Genomic DNA, 23434 nt, shown 5'->3' with positions numbered 1-23434 from the left:
TTATTAGACCAGTGGCTCTCAACCCTGCTACACACTAGAGTAACCTGATGCACGTGTAAAAATATGTAAATACCCAGGCCCCACCCAGCTCAATAAATCAGAGTTTCTGGGGGATTCTTTGGGGCTGTCAGGACTGAAAACTTTGCATTAGACAAGGGTGCCTCACGTTTATCAGAACGCCTACTCACCAGGCATTTCGGCACCCTCAAACCAGCCAGCCCTGGAGCTGCTCAGCTTGGGCCTTAGCAGAAAACAGCACTTTACAAATTAGTTCAAGATTGGCACAAAGAAGATGAGGAAGATTTTTCTCTAATTTCTGTGACTTAGAAAAATAATCTATAAATACCTCCTTGCCCTCAATTTTAAAATATCAGGAATAAATTAAGTTTGATTAAGGCTTTTACATATCAGAAAAAATTTTTCAAGTAATGAAAACAACACATGTTGATGATAGCAGGAAACATGAAAAACAGAGAAAAGTATAGAAGAGAATACATAAACCACCTAAAATCCTAACACATGCAGATAGTTTCTGATAACATTTGGTATATTTCATTGCCAAATGAAATCTTATTGTATTTCTATGTCTTTATAATTTTCAATCTAGTTTTATAATACATGTGATGCTATTGTTATGTTTCCTTTATATAACATCATTCCTCTATGTGCTAAAATAGTCTTTAAAATATGAATCACATGGCAGTCTAAAACTCTGTCATGTGACTTTATCATGCTTCATTTGGCTGGCTCCCTGGTGTTAGCCATTTAGATTGTCTTTTAAATACAAACAAAGCGATGCTATAATGAGTCTTCTTGTATCTACCTGTATGGACATTTCTGGTATTTTCTGATCAGAAGTTGAGTTACTGAGTCAAAGAACATACATGTGAGGAGGGCTGTTGCTGTAAATTTCCAAACTTCCCTCCCTTCGTGAAGATTATTCTAGTTTCTGTCTTGTGCACTAAGTAAAACTGACTGCTGCTGAGCCAATTATGAAGCAATTTACAAATAGTTGGATAACAGCATTGATTAGTCATCAAGGGCCAATTGGAGTTTTTAAAAAGTAAAAAAGAAGAGCACTTGCCACGAACAATGTAAAAACATCTCAGTGGCTCACACTCTTTCATCACGGTTTTCCCTCATGTCCACGTCCAGCCATCCTAATTGGGGCTAAGGGATGAGAAAGCTCCTCTTTGCCTAGAGATTCAGGGACCCCGGTTCCTTCCATGATCTGGTGCTGCCATTTGCAACCACAGAACAGAAAGTTAGAATGGAGTTGAGCACAGAACGTTTTTATTGGCTAGACCAGAAAGTGACATGTCTCACTTCTACTCACATTCCATTGGCCAGAATTGGGTCACATGGCCCAACCTAACCACAGAGGAAGCTGTGAGTTGAGTTCGGCTATGTGTCTAGGAGCAAAGGAAACAGGGATAGTGAACACATAACAATGCCTCCACCATGAGGATATTGTGCAGGGCAGTTGTACCCCCTTTGAGCCCACCTTTCTTTGACCTTTATCTCTCCATTCCTGGTGTGAGCAATGCTCTTTCCTGCCCACTGTCAGTGACTCCTCTCCTAACACACATCTGCTCCTCCTACCAGGATCCCCTCTTCCTAGCATACAGCCCTCTAGCTATCTCTAAGTTTCAACTAAGAACAGTGAGTGATAAGTGGACACATGCCACTCCCCTACAGGGCTTTCCAAGAGAGGGGATCAACCTGGCCCAGAAATCAGGTGAGAGAAACAGAGGTGTCAGCCTGGTAGAGCATGCTAAGATGGTCCCCCTGCCTGTTTGGAAAGAGAAGGGATGCTCTCTTACTTTCAGAGATGCCCAGAAAACCACTGAGGGATTGAGGTTGTCTGCTATAGAGAGGAGGTGGGAATCTCACACCCAGTGGCCTGTTGGCTGAGCTGCAAACACTCTTTGATATGCTCCAGCCTGGTGTAAGAGCAGAGATAAGGAGCGCTGGAGAAGTTTGACTCACACCCCTAGGAGTTTGGGGTATATGAAAGTTGGTGCCTCTTCCCCATGGGGTCTGAAAGGAAGAGGCTGATGGGGGTGCCTCAATGATGGGGTGAGGAGAGAAGGGTAGCAGAGGAATGGGAGCCCTACTACAACTTGGCAGTACACAGGTATTTTTTGTTCTTATTTTGTGGACCAAATGTGTATCCAGAGATGGGCAAGGCTAGAGCCAAGAGGGCTGCATGCCAGGAAGATAGAACCCTGGCAGGAGAAGCAGATGTGGGGGGAAGGAAAAGTTACTGAAAGAGGACAGGAAACAGAGAGGAATCATGAAAGATCAACTGGAAAGAGCATCACTCACACCAGGAATGGAGAGGTAAGGGCCAGCAAAGGTGGGGTTGCAGCAGGCACAAATGTCCCAGCCATCCAGAAAGGGAGTGTCACTTATCAGATCAATTCCTATGTAAAGATTATAATAGGTCCATTCTTATGGAGTGGTGGGGCGAGGAAAGGCTTGTAAAAACTATTTTACCAGAACCCAAACCCACTTCAGTGGCCAAGGGTACCATGTGAAGATCCCTGCAGGGCCTCTCCAAAAGCCAATCAATGTGTCCATGGAGGAACCCATGTATAGGCACCGGCCATGACAGGACATATGACATCCCTGAAAAAATGACAAATTCCACTGGCTCTTTAAAGAGACTGTCCACAGTGTTCTTTCTCACCTACCTTCCCTGCCTCTGACTATGATTGGAGCCAGGAGGGGGTCAGGGGGTGAGGAAATGGAAAAAGAAGAATGAAAGAACAGACCTCACCCCATTCTTTCTCCACTGTTGGCGACTAAGTCTTGGGTCAAGACTGAGCAGAGCAGAGGGGAAGTTCTTTTCACCAGATGACACACTGATGTTTGATTTGGAAAGAACCCTTTAAGACTATTTTGGAAAGCACCCTTCAGGACTATTTTAATATCTGAAAGTATCCAGAAGGCTGTAGGATGTGCCAGAGGCAGAAAAGGCAACAGAGCTGGCGGCAACAGAGAACACCAAAGGACAGGAAGGAAATGAATCTGATTCCAGAGGGTATCATGTCACCCACCCATTGAATAGCCAGGTAGCCTGGTGTGAGAGGTGCCTCCAGGAATGCAGACGGATGGAGGGAGAGGGAGGGAGAAACCACCTATGCTGGAAGATGCTCTTGACCTTGTTCATTCTTCTTGTTTCACCTCCTCACCCACAACCTCTCCCAACTCCAAATAAAACTAAAGTGGGAAATTCTTTCTGTATTTTCCTAATATTTATCAAAAGAAACAATAAGAAATCAGTTGTGAAATTTTTAGTAAAATCCCCATAACCAGGCCTGGGTGTTTGGCCATTCCAAAGATGGAGTGGTAACCCAGGCACTGGCCCAGGTCAACCCAGCCACACTGGCCAACTAACTGCTCGCCTTCCTTCTATTCTTTAGTTGCATCCTGAAGAACAAATATGCTCCTGTGAAAACAGCATCTAACACTATGTTATGTTGCCATGGTCACGAAGCAGTGTAATAGTCCTTATGATATCTAATAGTCATTGAGCATCTGCTCTAGGCAGATGCTTTACACACATTTTCTCATTGTATCCATTAAGAAGCTCCAGGTTACAAGGAATACAGATCCAACCTATATCAGATAATAAAAAAATAATACAGGAAATGTGAAGCTCTGACAGCTTCAGGCAAAATGTGATCAAGGCCTTGGCTCCTTTTCCTTGCAATTTCTTAGCTCTGCCACCATAAGTGTATCCATTTCATGTTAGCAAACATGGGTGCCAAGCCTCCCAGTTAGATGCTACAACTTCTAGAGAGAAAGAGAAGGTCTCTTCTCTTTTCTTTCTGCTAAAAGAGAGGTAGTTCTTTCCCAGAACTTCTCAAAAGAACTCCTGAATCACCGACCCATATTGAGTCACTTGCCAATCGCTGACAGAAGCCCTGTGGTCAGATGAATGGCCTGCACTGCTGGCCTTGGGCCTGGGCTCTGAACCAATCACTGTGGCAGGGGGATTTGCATGAGCCTGTCTGGCCAGGACCTAGCAGAGCCCATCCCTAGAAGTGGGGTTGGTGTTGTTACCTCCCACTCAAGCTGCATGGGCAAGGTATGTACAGGATGCACAAGTATCATCCACAATATCCCATTCTCATGATAGCATAGGATCTTATTCCTGTGGATTAGGATAATCCAGCATTCCTGTCTCAATACAGTAAAAGAAACTGAGGCTCTGAGAGGCTAGATAACCTTACCAGCATCACCCAGAGATGCATCTCCACCCAAAGTCTGTCTGAACCCGGGGCCCATGCTCTTCCCACTACCCTTGTCGCCTGCTCCTTCACCTCACATCTACAGAGCATGTGCCTCATGGGAGATTTCTATGTGGGCTTCTCTGTAGTAAATGTGGGTTCTCAGTATTGGTCAAAGGACTTCTCCTCCTCTCCCAACAGGTGTTACCTGGTGGCTACAGGACATCGTGGTTACTGGAACCCATGACATGAGATGTTCTAAGCAGGAAAGGAAATTTTATATCAGGGAAGGAAAAAGCCTCTTCCATTGTCTGTGTATGGGGAGAGAGGTTTGGAAAGTCACAGAACTATGTCTAATGCTGGAAAATCAATCTGTCCCCTCCTGCCAGCAATTAAAAGTGAGGCAGCTCCCCTTAACTGCACAGATCATAGGAGACGTGCTCTGTGTCCCCCTCTCAAGCCTGATGAAATAAAAGCCCAGCACTCTGGGAGAAAGCAGCTATGTTAAAGGAGCCCAGAGTGACTGATGTGATTGTCAGAGAGCTCCCTTAACCCAACCAGAAGTATTTGTACCAAAAAAAAAAAAAAAGCTTGTTAATCTAAGTAATTTTTATGTAGGATCTAATGCAGTTTCTAAGTAGAGGTTAGGTTGGGATTTAAAGTCCAAATGACATCTTAGCAGTTTTGCCATGGGCTTTCTTGAATCTTCCTCTCCCATTTCAGCGAGCTTCACCATGTATGTTCTAGAACATGCATCAGAACCAATTATAAAAGGGAAAACTGGAATGCCAGTGTCCTTTGAGGTGTGCCAAGTAATGTGGTGCGAAGACACCTGTGACAGAAACTGACCTGGGGATTCTCTCACCCCCTCAAGCCTTCTTTCTGCTTTTCAGAAATGAACCGGCACCACTACGCCCTGTACGTGCACAACTGCCGCCTCGTCTTCCTCTTGCGGAAAGATTTCGACCAGGCAGACACCTTCCGGCCTGCGGAGTTCCACTGGAAGCTGGACCAGGTATGGCACTCACCTGGCATCTCACCTTTGCAGGGGTGGGTGGTGTGCTCCAGTGATGATGGCAATGGGTGGGCAGCTCAGAGTTCTGGTCACTTGCTGACTTTTGGAAGGATGAGCTCAGGGAGACAAACAGCGTCTTAAAGTCAGGATGGAAACTGCTGCCTTAAAGACTTGTCAGAGATGGGGAGGGCCATGCTCTTGGCTAGGACCCCATGTGGTCAGTGGATCTGCACTTGTCCGTCCTGTCCATTTGCTCTGCGTTGAGCTCACAGGAAGCTTGTTCTCTTGATCCCCAGGCTCAGTGTGTGATACTTGTTAGCACATCTTTATGTCATAAATGCTCTGTGTCCCCCCTCTGATGCTCTACTATCTCCTTTGGATGACAATCCAGCCTTGCTTTTGGTGACACAGGTTGAGGACAGGAACCTGAGGACTTTGAAGTAAACAGTGACACAGGGCCCTGTGAGTAGTGCATGTTTTTTTCTGAAGTGACAAAATCTATGACTCACTCCAGAGCCTCATGACTCATGATCACAAGGACCACTGTGTCATACTTGTCAGTGACAACGGAAGAATCTCGTTTGAATCAGAAGCTTTGAAGTGTGTGTTCCCAAGGGCTTTGCAGCACAGGCTGTGGAGGTGGCACTCACTTCCCTGGTGGCTGTGCCTCTGAAGAGGTCATCTGTGCAGCAAGCCTAAAGTTGGCCTTTGGATAGATTTGAAGAGAGTGTCTTGAATTTTTTTAAATGTTTTTTTTTTTAATTAAAGTTTATTGGGGTGACGATTGTTAGCAAAGTTACATAGATTTCAGGTGTACAATTCTGTAATACGTCATCTCTATATCACATGGTGTGCTCACCACCCAGAGTCAGTTCTCTTTCCATCACCATATATTTGATCCCTTTTACCCTCATCTACCACCCCTCTCCCTCCTTACCCTCTGGTTTAAATGGTTTTACATTACCAAGAGGGAGAGTGCCAGCACGCAGGGGAGGAGATTGTAGAATGGGTCTGCTTAATGAAGCAGATGAAACGATGCTCATTCTATGGCCTTACTGCCAGGGACTCCAGCAACTCCTTTTGCTTTCTTTCTGCCCCACTGTGTCCTGAGTGCTTCTGGGGACCTCAGTTCTTTTTTGCTTCCAAAACCCACTGTGTATGCTTCCTGCCTCATCTGTCTAGGGCTGAACGTTCCATAATCCTTTCTCTTCTCTCTCATTTTTACTCACATCTTCCCCCACCCTCTCCCGGTACTACTTAAGCCCCCAGGTCCCCAGTGGGGCTGCTCTCAGAGAGTGTGACTGGGAAGCATTCCAGGAGGAACCCACTTACACTGAGATGAGATGATTGCTCCCCCCTTTCATCCACACAGAAGTACAGACATATGCTCATTAAAAGAAAGATTCATTAACCTCAGGCAATCTCTCACTTGTGGAACATCAATGTGACAAGGTCAAGGATGCCAAGCTGATGGGAAAGATGTTTGAGGGAGCCCAGTGACAATCGCCTAACCCATCCCCAGCACCACCCTGCTGGATCCTGGGGTTTGGGAAATATGGCATCTGGATTAGTATAGGTTCCTCTGAATTAGGAATTCTGGGTCTTGTAGAAATTATGAAATCTTGACATTGTTTGTCTGATTTCCCCGCATCCTCTCAGCTACCTTTGAAAGTGCCATATGGCTTATCTGAGATGTTTTTAAATACGTAATATGAATTGAGGTGAATTAAAATAAATTCGACATTGTGAAGGGCTTTAATAAGAACATTGCTATACTGCCTGAGATCATTATAGATTCCCTGCATCATTTTCTAAAGTGAGATTGAGAGGCACTGATAGAGGCAAATGAATTCACGGGGTTTGGGATTAAAACTAGGTGAGGAAGGAATTCTGGTTCTGCAGGTGAAGATATGGTGACTCTAGGGATTCTGAAATCAGTTCGAATTTAAGGGGACCTGAGATTCATTGAACACCTTCCAAACTACTGCACGGCACACTGTGGGTGTGAGCTCACCCTCATCCCCGCCACAGTCCCACCCAGGGCATGATACGAGGCAAGGGACCAAGGCCCAGTAACTGCGCAAGGTCACACAGCAAACCATGGCGAGGACCTGCCTTTTCCATGATGCTATGCTGCTTCTTCGGTGAGCTTGCTAATTAAAATTTTTTAATGTTTTCATTTTTAAATGTAAACTATTTTAATTTAGAGATCAGAATTATCACTGACATGCAAAATGTTTGTAGTCTGGCTGAAACCATAGGAAACTGTCAAATCTTCTCTTTCCTCAAGCTCTGTCTTCCTTGTCTTAGTCAGCAAGGTCTGCCATAACCAAACACCATGGACTGGGTGGCGTCAACAACAGACAACTATTTCTCACAGTTCTAAAGACTGAGAAGTCCATGATCAAGGTGCCGACCAATTCTGTTCCCCAGTGAGGGCCCTCGTCCTGGTTTGCAGACCGCTGCCTTCTTGCTGTGTCCTTACATGGTAGAGACAGAGCGCTTGGATGCCTTTTCCTCTTCTGATGAGGCATCCGCCCTATTGGATTAGGGCCCCACCCTGATCACCTCATTTAACCTCCATTACCTCTGAAAGTCCCTAAATCCAAATACAGTCACATTGGGGCTTGGGACTTCCACATATGAATTTGGAGGGGACATAACCCAGTCCATAAAATTCTTCTACCAAAGAAATTAACATTAACAAAAATGTAAAGGCTGCCTCGTGATGATCGGAAGCCTCAGCTCACCTGGACAGTTGTCCTCCGTTTGAAAGAGTCAAGTGGGTAGGACGTAGGAAACCTCAACTGTACTCATGCTTAGCTATCCAGTGGTATCTGTGATGAGCCCACACATCCCTCTTCTCTTATGCAGCTCCCTATGTAGAAAGAACCTTATCAGAAATTTTTTAGATGTGAAACACTGAATGCCCAGAACGTGCACACCTGATATAATACCCTGCCCCAGGAAGCCATAATGGGTCACCCCCTGGCTCCATGCAGAACTCCACCCCAATGCTTACTACCCCTCGCTCCCCATTTATCCTGCCTTTCTGCTCACTTGGCGCGGAGCGCCAGGAGGGCAGGAGGTATCTTACTCTTTCCAACTTCTCAGTCACTATTATAGCCCTGAGCACACGGCGGGTTGCCCAATAAATGTTTGCATAACAATGAATGGATGTCAAGATCCAAACAAGTGAAAGATGAAATGAGGGAGGAAGAGAGAGGAGAGCAAGTCCCAAGATCTTTTAAAACTTCCTAGTGATGAAGAAGAGCTCGTTCATCCACCTTATGAAGCATTTTAAAATTCTAAAATTTTGACATTTTTTACTCTCTGGATCTTACACACTGTGCAACTTTGATCTTGTAATGTTATTTCAAAGATCTTACTAGATTCACCACCGGTGCCTCTGTAGCTATTACAGAACTTTCTGGTCTTGGCCAGAAAGGATTCGAGCCAATCTAGTTTGTGTGTGTGTGTGTGTGTGTGTGTGTGTGTGTGTGTGTGTGTGTGTGTGTGTTCAAATTCCTGGCCCACCGTGGGGACTCCAGAAGCAAAATAATTGTGCAAAATCATTGTCCTAATGCCTGATAAGCCTCTTTATTTCTTTATTCTGAGTACAAACTAGGTGCCAGGCTCTCTGCTGGCTACCATGGATCAGCAGCTAAATTAGGAACCTCTGCTCTCTAGAAGTTTCTATGATAATGGGGTAAACAAACACATAAACTGTTTACAATCCTCTGCAGTATGTGCTGGGGCAAAAGGCGGGGGCCAGGGGAGGGAGTCTGTGGGATCGCCTTCCGGAGCACCTGACATGGCCTGGAAAAGCCTTCCGAGAATGGACAGCATCTGAGGGAGTGTGGAGGGCTCCGAGGAGCCAGGCAGCCAAGCTGGCAGAGAGCTGAGCAGGGCCGTCTTCAGGGAATATAAGCTTTCAGTGTGGCAGGGATCAGGGCGGGGCAGAAGAGGAAACTTTGGCAGATGTTGGGACTTGGGTTCGGAGGGTCAAGTGGAAGTAAATGCCCGAGGCTTTGTAGATCATGTTATGGAGCTGGTACTTTATCCACAAAACAATGGGCCACAATTGATGCATTGTTTTTTAATTCAAAGAAGACTGAGAATTTTAAGGATGGGTAAACGTGAAGAAAGCTAGTGTGACATTCATAAAATTTATCAAATTTAAGCAACTATAGCTTAGGCCAGGTCCTTCAATGTGGCCAGTGGCAGGGGCTGCATTAGAACCAGTGTCCCCACTTCATCTCTGCACAGCCAGGCCCGGAGATCAAGTGCTTGACAGACGCTGCTGGTGGGCACTAAAGCCAGGGCATGGTCTGCAGGGTGGTTCCCACACAGCCCATCAGGAGTTGCCCAGGGAGTGACACAGTTGCTGCAGCCGAGCCGTGTGCTTCCAGCAGCCCAGCCCCGGAGCCCCACACCTCCGATGGCCTTTGCCAGGGTGGATGGACTACCAGGTAAACCCATTACCAGGCAGCTCCAGGAAATGCCCCTGACAACCCAGTGCACCTCACTAAAAGGATCCTAATGATGGGGAGAATGTCATTGTAACGGGATTCTTACTTATCATCTGCTAATGCAACTCCCTGGCGCCTGCCGTTAATCATGTGCAAACCCAGACAGGAGCAGAGGACAATGCCCAGCTGCCAGCTCACACAGGAAAGCTTTATTAATTTGCTCCCGTCCTGGCTTTAATATTATTTGGATATGGTTGACACAGTGTCGCGAATTCTAATGCTCTTCCCTTTGGACTTGGTACTCAGAGGGAAACCTGCTGGTGTCTCCCAGTGTGTTTCACTTATTGGAAGTCACAGCTTGAGTGACAGCTTCAACTGACCAGCAAAATATGAGCTGGGTGCCCCCAGCTCATACGAGGAAAAAACAAATGCATCTCTGAAAAACTGCAATGAGCACAGGATGCAGAAGCCGGGTTCATTCTGTTGGCCATTGCCATCTCTGTGCCAGAGCTTATAATGGGCACCCAGGAGAGGGAAGGAGGGCACGACCCTACCTAGGGGGAGTCATGGCCCTGCCCAATATATGCCAGTGTGTGGGCCCAGGGGAACTGTCTCCTGCAGGAGCACCCACTCTAATAATCACGGGTGGGCAGAAGCAACAAAAACGAGTGAAGATGCCTCGCTGGGTGCAGGTCAGTCCTCATTAAAGATTAAACAGCCACACAGCTCCAGGCCATGCAAGAACCCGGGCCTGGTGCTACATCTCCAATTGTTCAGAAGGTAGAAATCAGATTGTTGTGTAAAATCTCCCAATTTTTAACATTCTCTCATTTAAAAACATGTTTTCACATATGTCATCAGACCAAACAGGTGTTCTGCAGGATACCTCTAGATTCTGGCCACCAGTTTGAGACTACAGATAAAAATAACAATAAAACAACAACAACAACAAAACAAACAAACAAAAACACTGTTGGGCCGGCCGAGTGGCGCGATGGTTAAGAACTGGCTTGGGATGCCAGAGGGCCTCAGTTCGAATCCCACATATGAGGGCCAGTGACACTGCCCTCTACAGCTGAGATACTGAACAACAGCTCAACCTGGAGCTGGGCTGCCAGGAGTCGCCTGCGATGGCGTAGGCTGCAGTACCTGTGGCAGTGGGTTGCCATGGGCTACCGTGTGTAGCCAGCAGCCAGTGTGAGCGGCCAGCAGCCGCAGTGAGCGGCCGGCTGTCCAGAAGCCGGTGACTGATCTGCCTCACCCGGGAAGAGCGCAATGATGGTGCCAACTTGGGCCAATGAAGCAACATCCTCCACAACTAGATTGAAGAACAAAATGACAGCAACTTGTCTGTTCCCCTTTCCCCAATTCCCCAGCACTGTTCCCATCCCCCCAATTCCCCAATAAAAATCTAAAAAAACAAACAAACAAACAAACAAAAAAACCACTGTTATTCTGGCACAGGAAAACTACATGATAACATTGGCTTTGAGAAGTTGGGATCTTCTTAAACGAGGCCCACTTATCCTTTTTAAGCACCTCCTGTTCCCCTAGCCCCCCCACTCCACTCTTCATAAAGAATGTGGACTTCCAGTGGTAGAGCCAGGGTGCAATATGTCTGGTCCCCATCAGCCCCTCACCACACCTGAGGAAAGAGGCAGGTGTGAGTGGGGCAGGGTCCCTTAGGCCCAGGCCCTGGTGCTGATGGTGGTCTTCCTTACTCTTACATAAAGAGGAGAGTAAGTCACAGGCTCAGGCTCTCCCAGGAACAAACGACAGAGCAAGGATTTGAGCCAAATGCTCACATTGGGCCAGGGCCTTTGCCCATCAAGGAAGTCTGTTCTATTTGCACAGGATCCCAAAGCTCCTGGAAGAAGCTACAAGTGAATAAATTCCTTATTCTTGGTGAGGAAAGAGTGTTAGAATGATGCAGAGTCAGTTTACTCACATCTGCTCCTTTAGCCATGCTGGGAGTCAAATGGGTTAGTTCAATCATTAGTATAGCCTAGTGCCAAGGAGTTAATTGGAAAATGGTCAGCCTGGTCCAGACCAGTCATCTGAATGAGCAAAATAATTGGGCATTGTCAGCACTCTAATTCTGCTGTGAAAGACCAACTCTTGGATATGTTGGCCTTGTTTCCTCCAATGCAGTGATACCACCCTGCTGGCTGTCCTGCCCTGTACACTGGCCCTCAGAGACACCCACTTTCCTCCAGGAACCCGTCTCCTAACCACAGTGGAGGAAGGATGCCCAGAACCTCCTTATTCTTTCCAAATTCCAACTGCTTTTTTATGATGCCAACTTGCAAAGTGGTTCTGAATGAATAATGCATGTGGGGAGAATCGCAGATACAGTGACTCTCTGTCATACTGAGAGTTATGTATTTCTTTGTAATACATTAGGGCCCCTGATGAGCCCCCACTTCTCCCAGAATCCCTCTCCCTGCCTCTTTCCATCTCCAAGAGTTTCTAGACATTTGAGGAGAGGTGGCTTCCATGCCTTCATGGTATTGGCAGAGGAGGGTCCTCAGACCCCCATAGGAGGCTTGGTCCTCTCAAGTCGGGACTGTGCAGTGACTGGATTTTCTGCTCTTGGAAAGGTAACTGCGGATGTGGTTAGTTCACTTGTTCTGTTTCTTTAGAGAGGGTGCCACCCATTGCCTGAGCCATGTCCCCTCCACCTTGAAGTCCCTTTGGTGGCAGCCTTTCACCGTGCCCATCTCTGCTACACTGCTGACTCTGGTCACCTCCATGCCATGCCACTGCTCCTGGGCACCTGGGCTCCTTGGGGTCCTCTGTTAGCTACGGGTGATAGACAGAATAATGGCTTCCAAAGATGTCTTCATCCTAATCTCTGAAACCTGCAAATATGTTACTTTACATGACAAAAGGGTCTTTGCAGATGGGATTAAATGAAAGATCCTGAGATAGAGAGATTTTCTTAGATTATCCAGGTGGGCCCAGTGTAATCACAGGAGGGAGGCCAGGAGGGTTAGAGTCAGAGAAAATGTGACCATAGAAGCAGAGGTGGAGTCATGAAGCCAAGGAATGTGGCAGTCTCTATGAGCTGGAGAAAAAGACAAAGAAACAGACTCAATACCTCGATTTTAGCCCAGTGAAAACTCATGTCAGATTTATGACCTCCAAACTGGAAGATAATAAATTTGTGTTGTTTTAAGCCACAAAGTTTGAGGTAATTTGTTATAGCAGCAGTGGGCCACTCATACATCACTCATGAGCCCTGGGGAGGCCTGGAGCTTCTCAGGCTCGTAGATCAGTCACACCCCACCTCCGCACAGCTTAGCGAGGCAGCGCGGGGCCAGCAGGCAGGCCCAGAGACTCCCGGCAGTGTTCTGTGCCCGGGCTGGGCCCTCCAGAGCCCCTCCCTTGCAGGTGTGGCTCTAGCAGGGAGGGAGAAAGAGGCGCTGTCTTCTAGCACTCTGCGTTCACTGCTTGCGCCCCCTTTTCACCAGGCCTGCTAGCTCCCTTACAGGCCTCTGGATGAGGCTCCCCAAGGGACAGGTTTAGCCTTTTCCTTCGCTCTAAGCCAGTATTCTTTTTCTAGCCCAAGGTGCCTGCCTCCTCACTAGCCCTGGTAAATAGACAAGGTAACGCCTCTGCCTTCGGGGAAGAAACACTGAGTCTTCTATGCGTGCTTCTGGAAATGCTAAAGCAAACTTAGAAAATCCTCTTTCCCTTGACAGAGCCTTACCTAGAAACTGAAAGTGTACAGAGCTGATCCACAAATGAGGTTCTCTAGATAATACCTGCCCTTCCCCTGAAGCACGAAACTTGCTTTACTGGCAGGTTCCCTGCCTAGCCCATGCCTGGCCCAGCTGTGCCTGTCAGTTTTCTGCCCCAGGCCTTGCTCTCAGTCAGGAGGAGACTCTTGGCCCCAGTGAGCATAGCCCAGAAACGGGGCTGCGCTATTATCCTGGGAGCACCCCTCGCCCCAGGGGGCACAGGAGCACTTCTGGGTGCCCCCACCCCACACTCAGGAGTCCCAGGGGAAGCAAGCCCCCTGCCCAAGCAATGGCCTTGACAGGGCCCCCCCTTATTTGTTTGTCCACTTCCCCTGACTCACTCTTCCATTTCCTCTTTCCTCCTCCCTGGGCTCTCCTCCCAAACGAACTCTCTGCTCTGGTTCATCCCTGCAGCGCAGATCAAGTTTCTGTTCTATAGTGGGCAGTTAACAAGCAGCAACTGCTATTATTATTGGGAAAAAATCATAATACTATTCTGCAGAGTTCCAGAAGCAGGACCGTGATTAAAAAGAGGAAGTTACCAAGAGACCAAAGTGAAGTGAATAAAGGCAAGGAAGGGCAGTTTCGCCAAGTGCAGATTCGTGCTGCCAAATGTTAGTGGAGCTGATCATAGACCTAACCCTCTGCAAGACTGGATGACAAGTAGGTAATTCCATTTGTGCCGTGCCGTGGACATGGTCTCCACAAACCCACCAAGGATTTCCATAGCCTTACTCACTAATACGCCCTGAGCCATTTGCTTGAAGAGCTGATTTCTCGGGGCTTTCTTGGATTTCCTGTGCTGCTCAGAGGACTTTCTTTAATTCTTCTGAACAGCCTGTGCTAAAGGAGAATTCAAGCTCTTGGCAGATTAATGCGGTGCTGCAGGAATGTCATTCTCTTCCCTGCTGCAGCCTCACAGGCTTCTCCCACTTGCTCATCCTGACTCCAAGTGTAAAGCTAAGCAACTGTTGCATTTAAACAAATCAAAGCTACTAATTATTCTACACCTTGCTCCCTTTGCTGGCAGACCTGGCTCCTTTCTGGTCTCTCTTCCCCTGACAAGCATCTGTTCAGCAATTCCTTTTGCTCCCATGAAATCATTATTTGTGTTTAAGCCTGAACATTTGCCCAGAGGCAAGGAATGCAGTTTTTTCAGTAGGCACCCTGTAATACATATTTAAAATCAGTGTCTCTCATTTTACTGTTAAGAACAAGGAAATTGTGGCAACACAATTAAACATGCTTAGGAAATCAAATCACCTTTTCACTAATAAATTAAGATGCCCAAGGCTTGGGGCAGTCCCGATGGGAGTGGCATTAACTTGGTTAATGACACTGACTGTACCTTTCTAAACTGCTTCGGGGATTGGGCGCCAGTGAGTGGAGGGAAGCCCCTCCTTGGCATCCAACCCAAATGTCTGCATTCATTACACGAAAGATAGTTTTCTCTGTAGCTTCCACACTATGGAGATGCAAGGAATTGACAGAATTGAATCCTAATATAAAATGGCACATCCTAATGCTCATCCCCTCATGTGGGAGACACAAGGCAAAAGCACTGATCACTCTGAACAACCCGTGTGGTGAGGAGAATTAGAACCAGCGTTGCCTTACTTTGTGTACTTAATTAAGTACTCAGTACTTAATTAAAAGAAAGTTTAAATATTTTTAAATTCTAACAAAAGATTTAATTGACACGTTTTTTTAATTCGAACAAAAATCTTGCAGTTTAGGCATAACACTCAGGTTAAGGGTGAAGAATGAGAGACATCGTGGGGTGCTTTTCATACCTCTTATCTCATAAATGGAAGAACCTTGAATATGACCTCAACACACACATCCTCCAAGAGCGATGAAAGCACCGTTATGAAAACTTGGGAGAATTTATAACTCTTAAGGAATACACAAGGTGACAAGAACGAAGCAGTATCCGTGCTGATACCTAAGTGTTTAGAACAGGGCATGGATGTCCATCCCGAAACGGATTTCCAGCTCGGGTTATCAGGAATCATGTGTTAGCAACTTTTGTAGAAAAGATCGGCTTGCTCCTGAGACACAGTGATGAGAGGGAAGTAGATCCCATAAAACAAGAGTGACAGTGGAGTTGACTTCCCAGGGAAGACCACTCCTTTGGGAAGTCTTGCTAAGCAATAACTCTGGAGGCCCTGGGAAGGAGATTAATTCGCCCTACCTTCCCGGCTTCCACCCAATCTCCTATGAGTCATCTCTTTCCATTCTTAATGTCTAAACATGCAAATATTGCTGCACTTACTGCTCATTAGTTTAGCTAAAGGAAGTGCCCTTTAATTATGCCTTTCAATAATGAACCTCCTCCATCACTTTGACAATCAGCGCATATCCAGAAAGAAGCAAGGCCTCATTATGAAACAGCTACTGTGTCCCTTGGTTGCTTAGAAGATGGTAGCTTTCTTGTGGCAATAGAAATGGGAGTCTAAAACAAATAAGCCTTGTGATTGTGTTAAGTTCCCATAGCTGTAGGTGAAAGAATGACAAACTGTTAGCCAGTGATATATTACATGTGAGAGAAAGAAGGGAAACTAGCATTTCTGAAGAGGCTATTGTGTACCAATCCCTGAACTCATTCATTTACATACATTAAGTCTAAGCTGCACAGTTACTTTTGATGTTATTTCTTAACTCCATTGTATAGATACTGAAATTGAGTCTCTGAAAGATTAAATAATTTGCCTAAGGTGTTGGACCAAGTCCACCATTCTCCAAAGCTCCATATTCTTTTCCATTATGTTTATATTGTTGAGAAGTATTTACAGAGTTTGGCAGAATTGGGTATCCTCCGAGTAGGCACCATATTTCTCTATGCATTGATCTCAGCAGAAACTTAAAGGAATGGTTTGTTTCCATACAACTCCTAGGCACAGGCAGACTGGACAATACTATGTATGCACCTATCTGCATGGCTCTGAAAAATAAAAAAGAATGTGCTATGGGAGGGCAAGTCACTTCCACTGACTGACTGGCCAATTACCTAGTCATCTTTTAAGACAATACCAAAGGGTCACATTCCTGATAAAGACTTTCCCCGAACTCCCCTCTCCCACAGCAAATTGACCTTGCCTCCACGGGGCCCCAGAATTTTATCACAGCATTTTTCACTCTTTAGTACACTTATTTGCTTATTGGTTCTTTTCCTCCATTACACTGGGGTATCATGTCTTATTCACCTCTTTAATCTTTAACACAATGTCTAACACAAATATGAGGTAGGGCAATTAAGTTCGCGAACTCATCCTAGAAAAAATGCTACACACATCCTTGCTGAATATCACTATGCTCACCCTTGAAGTACTCACCTTGGGAAGCTATGCACTGACACCAGTGCCTAGTCCACCCTTCAAAGCAATTTTGGAACCCTTTTTCTGAAATAGCCATCAGAGCTGTCGTCATATTACCCTTGATGTCCTGAATGTCATCAAAATGTCTTCCTTTCAATATTTCCTTTATCTTTGGGTAAAGAAAGAAGTCATTGGGGGCCAGATCAGGTGAGTAGGGAGGGTGATCTAATACAGTTATTTGTTTACTGGCTAAAAGCTCCCTCACAGACAGTGCTGTGTGAGCTGGTGCATTGTCGTGATGTAAGAGCCATGAATTGTTGGTGAAAAGTTCAGGTCATCTAACTTTTTCACACAGTCTTTTCAGTCCTTCCAAATAGTAAACTTGGTTAACTGTTTGTCCATTTGGTACAAATTCATAATGAATAATCCCTCTGATATCAAAAAAGGTTAGCAACATTGTTGTAACAACTTTGCGGACTTGTCAGACCCCGTATGTGTTCAATAAATTCTTTTTTAAATTAAAAAAAAAAAGAGTCCATATTTGAATGTCATAATCTGATCTACATTGTGGTTCCCAAACACTGGTCCAAGTACCTAAACTGTCAGTTTTGCTATATAAGCATCATTTGAGGAATATTGAAAAAAAAGCTTCCAAAATAAATCAAGGTGTCCTTTAACAGGTAAATGGACAACCGGTTGTATATCCATACATAGAATGCTGCTCAGCCATAAATGTGAAACAAGCAATTGATTCACACTACATAAATTAATTTCAAAAACATTATGCTAAGTCAAAGAAACTAAACAATTAAGACTACGTATTGCATAACTTCATTTACATGAAATGCCCATAAAAAGGCAATTTTGTAAATAGAAAGCCCATCAGTGGTTTCCTAGGGCTTGGGGTCAGAGCAGAAATCAACTGCAAATGGGCACAGATATTTTTGAGTGATGGAAATGTTCTAAAACTGGATTTTGATGATCATCGCATAACTTTATAAATTTTTTGAAAATCATTGAGCTGTACACTTAGAGTGAGTGAATTTTATGTAATATAAATCATACCTCAATAAAGCTGTTGAAATAAGAATTTAAAAAGAAAAGAAAAATCAAAGGAAGGGCGGGAGGGAGGGAGAATCCAAGAAATTCAAAATTTTTAAGTTTTCAGTGTTATAGGATGAAGTTCAGCAATGCCAGAGTGGCTAAAAACTTAGGGTTTAATACCAGAAAAGAGGCAGATGCAGGGAGAGATTCCAAAATCTGAATATAAATTTTCCTCAAACCCCTTAAATCACTGGATGCCACCTGGACTGCATACATACAGGGGAAACTTCAGGAACCCAGTAAAAAGCAATAGCAGGAAGCAGGAAGGACCAAAACACTGAGCAGAGATTTTAGCTACTGCCTACTGCAAAACAGGCAGATTTTGGAAATCCTCCAAGTTAGAAGGTCCAGGTAAACACCTGGAGATTTCTCATTTAAAACCAGAAAAGATATATCTTAGGAGTAAAGATTATATACCAGGATTAAGGGACTGGCCCAGAATTAAGGGTAAACCCAAACAAACATACCTTTATATAGTATAGACCAAACTCTACAGGTACAAGGTGATCATCCAGTAATTTAACAAAAATTAATACTCTCAGAGAAGATAACAGAATCCAGAGTTTCTAAATGTACAATGCACAGTTCCCAGTATGAAATATAAATTATTAGACGTGTGAGGAAACACAAAAATGTGGCCTAAGGTCCAGAGCAAAATCATCCAAGAGAAACAGACCCTGAGATGACACAGATATTAGAATTGGCAGAAAGTCCTTTTAAAGCAACTAATTTAAATATGTTTAAAAACTTTAAAGATTATCAAAATGAATTAATAGATAGGGACTCTCAGTAAAAAAAAAAAGAAAAGAAATTATACAGAAATCTAGAGTGGAAAAATACAAAATCTAAAATAAAATGATGGACTTAGCATCAGATTGGAAATAGAAAAAGAAAGAATCAATGAACTGGAAGGGAGATCCCAAGAAATTGTCCAATGGAAGGACAAAAGGGGGCAGAAACATTTCTTAAAATCTAGAGCCAGGGGAGGGGTATGGAAGAAGTGGGTTGGGGGAGAAGGAGATAGGAGAGGAGAAAAGAGAAAAGTCTCAAAATGGCCAAAGGAGAAGAGTGAATGAATGGAGAATAAAATAATTAATTGAAGAAATGATGGCTGAAAAATTTTCCAAGTTTGGCACAGGACATCATCTTAAAGATTGAATGAGATAATCAAGCTCCCAATGGGACATGTACAAAAAAACCCCCACAAATAATCGCATCATCCTCAAACTTATGAAAACCAAAAAGGAAGAGAAAATCTTGAAAGCACCCAGAGGAGGGAACAACGCATTACATATGGGAGTTCAACAATATGAATTGCATTTTACTGGAAATGATGGAGACAAGAAGGCAAGAGATAACAACAACAACAAAAAAATTTTTTAAGATAGAGCGGAAATGGTGTCAGATGGAAAAACAGATCTAAAGACGGAAATGAGAGCACTAGAAATGGTGAACGGGGGTAAATATAAAAGACGATTTTCCTTTTCTCTTAATTTCTTTAAATGACCATGCCTTTCAATGCAACAACTTTAACAGTGCATTGTGGGTATGTACTATATGTAGGTATAAATGATATAATCACAATAGAACAAATGATGAGGGTGGTAAGTGGAGCTGTACTGTGGCACGGTTCTCGCATTTCATGTGGAGTGTTACAGCGTTAACTCTGAGTACACTGTGATAAGCTGAAGGTGCGTGTGGAGGAAGGCGTGCTGTAGGTTAGAGACCGTGAGGTTAAAGGGATGCTCAGAAAAACAAACAAACAAACAAAACAAGCTAAGGATGTTGTAGGTTTCTTGAAGCAGGCGAAAAATAAATAAAAATAGGCTAAAGTGGTGACAACAGAAAAAAAAAACAGTTGATGGTGCATGGGCCACACTAGGAAGGGAGAAATTAAACCTGGGATTTCTAGACAATGCTGAAGGAGCAAGCTGTAGAGTTGGCATGAATGATGAAGGAGGGACCACCCTCACCTCCCAACACTGACTTGGAATTGGGCAGAATATTTAAGAATGTAGGGTTGCTTATTTGCCATGAAACAGGGCTCTAGAGAAACACTTCTGAGATTTGGATTTCAGAAAGTAAGCAAGAGAGTCAAGGGGGTAAATTTGGATGAGGAGCGTGACCTAGGAGCGTGGGCGTAGAAAGCAAGGTCGAGTTTGCTGCTCTCAGGGCCGCAAGCAAGGGCGCCAACCTTGTCTCTGTGTGTATCAGTCATGTTTTTTGTTTGTGTGTTTTTTCTATATTTTGATGCTTGGACATTTCGGGGCTTTTTGGATCCAGGGAAGGACTGTCCCTTCGAGGTTAGCTCATTCCTCGAGATAGTAAATGACTTGTCTCAAGCATGCCTTTTATATACGACAAACCAACCAACCCTGACTCCATACCTCCATCCGCCTTCTTTGACTGAGCTCCTACAGATCAGGGTGTTACCCACCTGCCCTAAATCACCCCAGGGCCAGGCACTGCACAATGAGGGACTCCCCACATAGCCCAGAGCCCTCTGAAATTATTCAAGCTATCCAATCCTAAACCTGTTCAGCTTGCTTACCTTGCTTCACTCATTTCTTCCTGCAAAAGAACACACACACACACACACACACACATTAAAGCCTCTCCCCCCTCCCCCCATAGTTCCACTCTCTCCCCTCTGCCTTTTACCAACCCTGGTGCTCCCTGCATGGCCCTGAATGGTGAGCCAGGCCTCCTGTTTGTAAGGATGTGTGAGTGTAAAAACTTCTTCCTTCATGACAGTTATTTCTGTGTCTGTGTGTCTCACTATACTTGATTAAAACAAATATTGGGTACATTTGAAAACATTGTGTACCTGAGGCCCTAGAGAGCTAGAGGCCTGTGTGAATTGCCTACTGTATAATCGGCCTACCTTGGATGAAGTGTCCTTTTTTTCCCCTTTTTAAAAGAAATATCACTTAGCTCAAATCGTTTATGCTAGCCATGGAAGTGAATAGAGTGAAAAGGTCTGCCTAAGAAATCATTTTAGCCATACATTAGAGGTTAAGGGGGAAATTATAAATAGTATTCATGAATTGGAGTATCCACAAAGTTCTCAGAAATTATCCCTCATTTGCACTAGTTTCTCATAGTTACTTGGTATTACCTTGAACCCTCGTCTCTTACCTCCAGGTCTTTTAGCCATTTTGCCATCAAGGGCCAACTCAGCTTCTAAAAACAGCCATCAGTTTCCTTATAAACTCCTAAGCTAATTAAAGGTACAAACATAGCTGGCCTTCCCTCCTCTTGATCAGTGGAGGTGAGCTGTCCTGTCCAACACTGTACTGTCTCCCATGTCCAAGATCAAATCAGAGGACAGTGCTAGGGCCATCCTTGTGCCTGGCCCCATGGCCCCATCTGCCTTCTCTTTGGCAGGTGGGTGGTAACTTCTCACCTGCTGGGGGGAAAGAGACAACTCCTTCCTCTCCAACAGGAAAGTCTGATGTCTGCTTCCTGACATTGCATGAAATCTTAGATACTAGTTAGCCCTTGTCCTTCTATTTAGGCTGCCCTAGAAACTGATGGCTTGGCATCACCTTGCAGCGTGGTCTGCTTCTGTTAAAAGAGCAACATACCTTTCCATCCAACACAACCTTGTCAGAAGGTTTCATTGCAGTCAGAAATACAAGGGGACAGTGGGGCTTTAGCATGTGGGCACAAAGCAAAGAGAGACTCTTCTACCTGTTATCAAGATTTCAGTAAAAAGTGAGCTCATTATTGAGGTATAAATGTGAATTGAGACTTGAATTACTTGAAGAATTTTCTGATATCATTTACTTACTTTGCATCTGTAACCATATGAATAAAATGAGACTCAAAAGCCAGGAGTAGGGCTGGCCAAGTGGCTCACTGGTTAAGAGTTGACTTGGGACGCCAGGTCTGAGCAGCAGGGCCACTGGTTCGGATCCCTCATGGGCCCTCTACAGCTAAGATGGTGAACAACAGCTCGACCTGGAGCTGGGCTGCCTTCAGTTGCTGGCGACGGTATAGGTTGCAGTGGAGCTGCAGTGGGCTGCCATAAGCTACCGTGAGTGGCTGGCTGCCTCAGCCGGGAAGAGCACAATGATCACAATACCAACATGGCCAGTGAAGCGACGTCCTCCACAACTAAACTGAAGAACAAAAGGACAGCAACTTGTCTGTTCCCCTTCCCCAATTCCCCAGTGCTGTTCCCTCCCCCAATTTCCCAATAAAACCTTTTTCGAAAAATAGCCAAGAGTAAAAATATACCTTTAAATTTATTCCAGAATCCTAAAAATATTACTCTGTCATACCTAGCAAAAGTATGTCACATTGGGAACCAAAAAAAAAAAAACCATCCTTTAGTAGGGCAAAGCATGGAGCCAGACTGTGTCTACATTCAGTCCCATGAAGTCAGGCAATCATTCAGTCACTCATTTATCAATAAATCTCAACCAAGATTAAATTCAAAATGAACCAACTTGTATTTCAGGGGCAAATATTCACCAAGGATTAGTGTAAGGCCTGCAGGCTTTGGAGTCTCTCAGATCTGGTTTACAGCTCAGCTCTGCCCTGTATTATCTGTGGGACCTTGGGTGAGTCACTTCACCCCTCTGAGCCTCAATTTCCTCCTCTGTGAAATGAGGATAGTTGTAAACACCTTGGGGATTAAATGATATAATGAATGTACAGCAAGATTAGTAAGGGAATGGCCGCAGAGCATTTGACCCATGGAATTGTTTTATTGGGTCAGCACCATCTTAATACACACACATGCATAGATAGGTGATAGATGATAGATAGATAGATAGATAGATAGATAGATAGATAGATAGATAGACTGTTGGTGGCATTCATTTAACACTTTTTTTGTTGTTTTGTTTTGTTTTGTTTTAGCAGCACTCCATACCACTGATCTGGTGGGAGCTGGGCACAGGGTGGTGAATAGACTATAATAGGTCTCTTCTCTCATTACCCAGATCATCATCTTAAAATGTCACACCAAAAGAAACCAGGGCTTCCCAAAGAAACAGCTGATTTTGGGGCAGAAAATGAACAGGTCAAGCCTGGTCCCAGCTGCCTATATGCAGGGGATGCTAGGACAGAGCAATGTTTTGAACTGCATGTGAGTGTGCAGTTGACACAATCCAGATGGGGAAACTATAGATCAAATGTCTGGGTTCTTCAACAGATAAATTATAAGGAAAGGAAAGCAATGGCAGAGGAATCTGTCAGTTACAAACAACTTAAAACATAACAAATTCGTTTTTGTTTCGCTTTTTTCTAATGGGCAAAACTAGACTATAGTGTCTAGGGATAGAGATTTGAGTAACAAATCTGTTGAGAAGTGAAGACTGTGCAGCTCAGGAGGCTGGACGCCCCTCGAAAGGGGTGACCAACTGGGGTGGGCACAGCGGGCTCTGGGAGGCCAGGAAACGTCTCTCCCAGCCTGGTTATGGCTCGAGAGAGGTTGGCTCTATAGTATAACAGTGCCTCACATTCTACACTTGTTTCGAGTGGCTCTCTGCATCTTGCCTTATGTTACAAAAGAAAAAGTAAGACGCGTGTGTTG

General features: G+C 44.7%; 1 protein-coding gene across 1 annotated transcript in view; it reads left to right on the top strand.

The window, feature by feature from the left end:
- CLSTN2 (calsyntenin 2) overlaps window positions 1-23434 on the top strand; it is a 150369-nt gene that overhangs the window by 52188 nt on the left and 74747 nt on the right. The window contains exon 7 of the mRNA XM_019645958.1: window positions 5132-5253. Within this exon, the coding sequence (XP_019501503.1) occupies window positions 5132-5253 (122 nt within the window). The remainder of the gene's footprint in view (window positions 1-5131; window positions 5254-23434) is intronic.

This window comes from Hipposideros armiger, unplaced genomic scaffold, assembly GCF_001890085.2.
Source record: "Hipposideros armiger isolate ML-2016 unplaced genomic scaffold, ASM189008v1 scaffold_96, whole genome shotgun sequence".
NCBI classification, from domain to species: Eukaryota; Metazoa; Chordata; class Mammalia; order Chiroptera; family Hipposideridae; genus Hipposideros; species Hipposideros armiger.
The sequence above is the reverse complement of the archived record's forward strand: the minus strand, read 5'-3'. Positions and strand labels throughout refer to the sequence as shown.